This window comes from Bos indicus, chromosome 16, assembly GCF_029378745.1.
Source record: "Bos indicus isolate NIAB-ARS_2022 breed Sahiwal x Tharparkar chromosome 16, NIAB-ARS_B.indTharparkar_mat_pri_1.0, whole genome shotgun sequence".
In the NCBI taxonomy this organism is placed as follows: domain Eukaryota; kingdom Metazoa; phylum Chordata; class Mammalia; order Artiodactyla; family Bovidae; genus Bos; species Bos indicus.
In genome coordinates this window covers 30,520,867-30,526,871 of record NC_091775.1, presented here as the reverse complement: position 1 = coordinate 30,526,871, position 6,005 = coordinate 30,520,867, and the positions used below count along the sequence as shown (strand labels likewise).

The window sequence follows — 6,005 nt, the reverse complement described above, 5'->3', positions numbered from 1 at the left end:
GCCAAAGATTGCAAATGCCGTCCATGTCATTGTGGGGCCAGGCTAAATGAAATGTTTCCAATGCAGCTGTTAAATATGACGCAAATGAACATATCTTTGAAAAAGAAACAGACTCACAGACATCGAGAACAGACTTGTGATTGCCACGGGGATGGGGGTGGGTGGGAGGGGAATGAACTGGGAATTTGGGGTTAGTAGATGCAAACTATCATGTTTAAAGTAGATAAACAGCAAGGTCCTACTGTACAGCACAGGGAACTATATTTACTATCCTCTGGTAAACCAGAATGGAAAAGCATTTTAAAAAGAGTGTGCATATAAATATACACACTCACCTCAGTCGTGTCTCACTCTTTGCATCCCTATGGACTGCAGCCCACCAGGCTCCTCTGTCCATGGGATACTCCAGGCAAGAATACTGGAGTGGGTTGACAGGCCCTCCTCCAGGGGATCTTCCCAGCTTAGGGATAGAACCTGCATCTCTGATGTCTCCTGCATCTCTGATGTCTCCTGCATCTCTGATGTCTCCTGCAGATAGATAGATAGATAGATAGATAGATAGATATATCTGAATCATTTTGCTGTACAGCAGAAATTAACACAACATTGTAAATCAACTATACTTCAGTTAAAAATAGACAAAGGAGTAGGACACGAGAGAGTTCAGAAAGAGATCTATACACGTGTTATGAATTCTTTTTCAACAAAAAATGCAAAAGTAACTCCATGAAGAAGAGACAGTGTTTTCAACAAAAGGTGCTGAAACAATTGGGCATCCATATACAAAATAATCTGAACTTTGACTCAAATTTTGCATCACATACAAAAATTAACTCATGTAAACTGAACTCAAATAAAACCTAACATTATAAAACTTCCAGAAGAAAATATGGGATAACACCTTGGTGATTTAAGGTTAGGCAGAGGTTTTCTTGGGTATGTCACCATAAAAGAAAAATATGATAAATTGGACTTCACTAACATTTAAAGCTTCTGCTCTTTTAAAAACTTTGTTAAGAAAATGAAAAAACAAGCCACAAATTGAGAAAAAATATTTGCAAAACACACATCTGACAAAGGATGCAACCATTATATCCAAATGTATGTTTTTAATTGTGGTAAAAAAGCCACATAACATGAAATCTACCCTCTTAACAAAATTTTAAATGTTACATTACACTGTTGTTAACTCTATGCACATTGCTGTACAACAAACTCTAGAATTTTTTCATCTTGCATGACTGAACCTCTATATTCATTAAACAATTCCGCAGTTCCTTCTCCACGCAGCCCTTTGTAACCACCATTCTATGCTCTGTTTCTGTGAGTCTGACTACTTTAGATACGTGGAATCATGCAATATTTGTCAGTCTGTGGCTGGCTTATTTTACTTAGCAAAATGTACTCAAGTTTCATTCATGTTACAGCACACGACAGGATTTCCTACTTTTTCAGACTGAATACTACTCCACTGCATGTATATTCCATGTTTTCTTTGTCCGTTCATCCCTTGATAGATGGCAGAAACTCCTGAAACTCACCAGTAAGAAAACAACCTTCCACCAAATGGGCAAAACATCTGAACAGACATCTTACAAAATAAGACAGGGAATAAGCACGTAAAAGATACTCAACATCATTAGCCATAAGGAAAATGCAAATGAAAACCACAGGGAGCTGCTACTACTCATCTATTAGAATGATAGGCTTAAAAAAAGCACCTGTGGTAGCAAGTGCTGGTGAGGATGCAGAGTAAGGGGGACTCTGACTCACTGCTGAAGAGAATAACACGGTAACTCTAGAGAACGCATGACAACTTCATATGAAATGAAGCATATGCTTATTGTGCAGCCCAACAACTCCACAATCCTAGGGATTTACCCACAAGAAATGAATGTTTTATGTCCACATGAAAACATTCTCAAATGTGTATAACAGCTTTATTCATTATCCTGGAAACTCTGCAGATCTCCTTCAATCTGTGAATACGTGAAAAATGCGGTTATCCTTACAGTGGTATACTACTCAGCAGAGACCAGGAGCAGAGTACTGGTGAAGGCAACAACGTGGATAAAGTGGAAATGCATTAAGCTGGGACTTCCCTGGCGGTCTAGTGGCTGAGGCTTTGCTTTCCAGTGCAGGGGGTGTGGATTTCATCTCTGGTTGGGGAGCTAAGATCCTACATGCCTCGGGATGAAAAAGCCAAAATATTAAAAAAAAAAAAAAGGAGCAATATTGTAACAGATTCAATACTTAAAAAAAAAAAGAAAGAAATGCATTATGCTAAGTGAAAGCAACCATGATGCTAGTTGTAATTATATATGAACTTTCCAGGTTGCCCTAGTGGTAAAGAACGCATCTGCCAATGCAGGAGACATAAAAGATGTGGGTTCAATCCCTGGTTTGGGAAGATCCCCTGAATGAGGGCATGGCAACCCGCTCCAGTGTTCCTGCCTGGAGAATCCCCATGGATAGAGGAGCCTGGCGACTACAGCCCTTGGGGTCACAAATAGTCGGACATGACAAGTGACTTAGCAGGCACACATGACTCTCAGGATATGACTTCCTGGAAATGTAAAAACTGTACAGCTGTACGTGTTTGACAAACTGTATATAGGCTTGTATACAGGATTATTTGCTATAAAGGGTGAATCATGTAAATTATGTCTCAAAAAACCTGAATGAGAAATTAATTGATGTCCCTTATTGACTCATTTGAAAAGACCCTGATGCTGGGAAAGACTGAGGGCAGGAGGAGAAGGGGACGACAGAGGATGAGATGGTTGGATGGCATCACCGACTCGATGGACATGAGTTTGAGTGAACTCCAGGAGTTGGTGATGGACAGGGAGGCCTGGCGTGCTGCGGTTTGTGGGATCGCAAAGAGTTGGACACGACTGAGCGACTGGACTGAACTGATGAATAAAAAACACCTGAAACAAATAAATAACCCAGCATCGCTGTTAGTGTCTTGGACTAACTCCTTCTACATCTCTTATTTGTGCCTGCTCTACATAAGCTCTGTTCTAGGCATCGTGCACGTGTTATTTCATTTATCCTTAAACACAGTTATTAATTACAGAAACCAAATTCTGTGAGGCTACCTCATGTTTCTGTGAAGGTATTTTATAGCTGTGTTTAAATTCCATCATCGGTGAACCTTAAAGTAAGGAAGACTATCCTCGATGACCTGGGTGTGTGCTAAGTTGCGTCAGTCGTAACTGACTCTGTCACCCCATGGACTGTGGCCTGCCAGTCTCTTCTGTTCCCGGGGATTCTCCAGGCAAGAATACTGGAGTGGGTTGCCAAGTGGTCCCCCAGGGATAACCTGGGAGGGCCAGTTTCCATCAGTTGACAGGCCGGAGGAGCAGAACTGAGACTTCCAGGGAAAGAAACGTCACCTGTGGCAGTTTCCGCTCATGCCCAAGAGCTCCAGCCTGCCCTTCCGGGTGGCCAGCCCCAAAATGATGAGATTTGCCACAGTCGCCTGAGCCAATTCCTTGCTAACTATGTGTCCCACTGGTTCGGCTTCTCTGGTTGGTACGCCTGAAAGATACACCAATACTCAGAGACATCACAGACAGGCATCGGCTTACCCAGCGAGTTAGTAGCTCAGGGGTCCTGCTCTTTCCCACTGCGTTACCCCAATCAGAGACAGGAGAGAAGAACATTTGGGGGTTTTGTTTGTTTTGTATATGCCTCCTTCTTTTATTTATTTAAATGAATTGCATTTACATTGTTAAAATACTACACAATTCTGTAGTTGAGAATTGGGCATATTTGTCTGTGATGAATGCCTGAATACAATTTTCCCCCCTCGAGCTCCTTTTCTAGAGTTGACATCAGAATTATCTTGGAGCCAGTAAGGAGGTACTAACATTTCTCTGCTGTGAAGTTGAAACAATCTGATTCAGGGAGTTTAGTCCCAGATTGGTCACCTCATTCACACTTCAACCTGTCTTCTCTTTCAGATTATTAGAAAGGAACATTTTGACTTGCTTCTAAGTTTAGAAAAGAAAGGAATAGGATCCTGGACATTCCCTCTCTCCCTCCTACCCTATTTCCTCCGCAAAATCTCTGGCCATGAATTCTCTCTCTGGGGCCCCTTCTTTACTTTAAGCTTCTTCCTCTCTTCTCCCCACCCAGTGTCTGGCTCCCCTTGCACTAGATTGACTAGAGCCCCTTCTCTGATGAAATAGCCACGGGCTTTCCCGCAGCAGGGCCTTCCAGAAACGACCCGGAGTCCTCCCGACCATCATCGCCCTCCTCCACTGTCTCTCTTTTCTCACCGCCTCTGGTAGGCGACAGTGGCTGTGGAAGAGGCTCCTTCTGTTGACCAGTTCACTCAGGAGAGAACAAAGTGAAGGTCCCGGAAGTGGCAGGTCTGAAAGTTCTAGCACCTGCAGGCTCAGGCCCCTCAGAGCTGGGGGTGTTGGGTGTGTAGGGTCTTAGACCTGCACCTGCTTTGAACTGGGGTTCCAATCACTCAGGAAGGGAAGCCAAGGTGGGTGCCAGGGACTCATTATTTCATGGGTGTATCTAAATCTGTGTTGGGCAGTGAGGTGAGAGTTGTAAGGACAGAGCTGTGGGTTCCCTGGCTCTTTTCTAATCTCAAGGCACTGGGTGGTGGGGCACTGGGGCTTGCAACCGTGTTGGTGAGACACGCAATCCATACACTGACACACACACACACACATGTTCAACAGCAATCAAAACACATTAAAAAAATAATTTTATTTATTTGTTTTGGGGGGAGCTGCGCTGGGTCTTCGTTGCTGCTGGGGCTTTTCTCTAGTTGTGGCGAGCGGGAGCTACTCTCTAGTTTCAGTGTGCAGAATTCTCACTGCAGTGACTTCTCTTGTTGCGGAGCCCAGTTTCTAGGACATGCAAGCTTCAGTAGTTACGGCACATGGGCTCAGTAGTTGCGGCTCCTGGGTGCTAGAGCACAGGCTCAAAAGTTGTGGCACACGGGCTTAGTTGCTCCAAGGCATGTGGGATCTTCTTGGGTCAGGGGTTAAACTCCCATCTCCTGCATTGGCAGGCAAATTCTTTACCACTGAGCCACCAGGGAAGCCCCAAACACATTTTTTTTGAGGAACTAGGATTTCTTGTTCAAAATATGGGCATGTCCAGAAATCCAGGTCATGTGGGTGTTGGTTGAAAGGACCAAAGGCACATACTCTGCAGAAGAGAAGAGAAGGGGAGATAGAGACAAGAGAGACACCCTCAGATGACTGAGGGGCTGCCTGTCTCGTCGAAGAGGGAGAGGACCTCCTGCATCCCATCTCATCCCCATTCTTTAGTTCTGGAGGGACCACTGGAACTGATGGGGAGAAGTTACAGGGAAGTAGGTTATGACTCAACCAACTCTTTCCATCCCCCAGAGGAACAAGCTAGTGAGTCCCTGGTCATTAGAGGAATTTACATAAAAGTCCCTTGACCAATCATCTGGCAGATGGGAGGCAGGAATTCTTAGAAAAGGTAGGGGATTGGGCACCATGACCTCCAAGCTCCCTCCCAACTCTAAGATTTTACAAAGAGCCACTTGACATTCATAGTTTTCAACTAACAAATATGCTTTCATGTTTACCTGCCTTATACTGAAAAAGATACACTTAAAGGCTCAAGTTTTATACATCAAATCCTGCAAAACCAGTAGGGCTGCCTGGATCCAGGGGAGGATGTGATATGGAGTGACTGACAGGAAGTGAATCTGGAAAGCAATCTGGGGAGGTGAATTTTGAATAGGATGGTCTTTTTAAAAATTTTTATTTATTTGATTTTTTTGGTTGAGCTGGGCCTTCATTACTTTGCTCAGGCTCTCTCCAGTTGTAGTGAGCAGGGGATATTCTTCGTTGCAGTGCGCAGGCTTCTCACCGGTGTGTCTTCTCTTGTTGTGGAGCACAGGCTCTAGGCGAGTGAGCTTCAGTAATTGCAGCACGCAGGCTAAGTAGTTGTGGCTCATGGGCTTAGCTCCAAGGCATGTGGAATCTTCCCGGACCAGG

General features: G+C 44.1%; 1 protein-coding gene across 1 annotated transcript in view; it reads right to left on the bottom strand.

Annotated features, from left to right (window-relative positions):
- Nucleotides 1-240: 240 nt before the first annotated feature.
- STUM (stum, mechanosensory transduction mediator homolog) overlaps nucleotides 241-6,005 on the bottom strand; it is a 79,924-nt gene continuing 74,159 nt past the window's right edge. Inside the window, exon 3 of the mRNA XM_070768060.1 lies at nucleotides 241-528. Coding sequence (XP_070624161.1) covers nucleotides 332-528 — 197 coding nt within the window. The 3' untranslated portion in view covers nucleotides 241-331. The remainder of the gene's footprint in view (nucleotides 529-6,005) is intronic.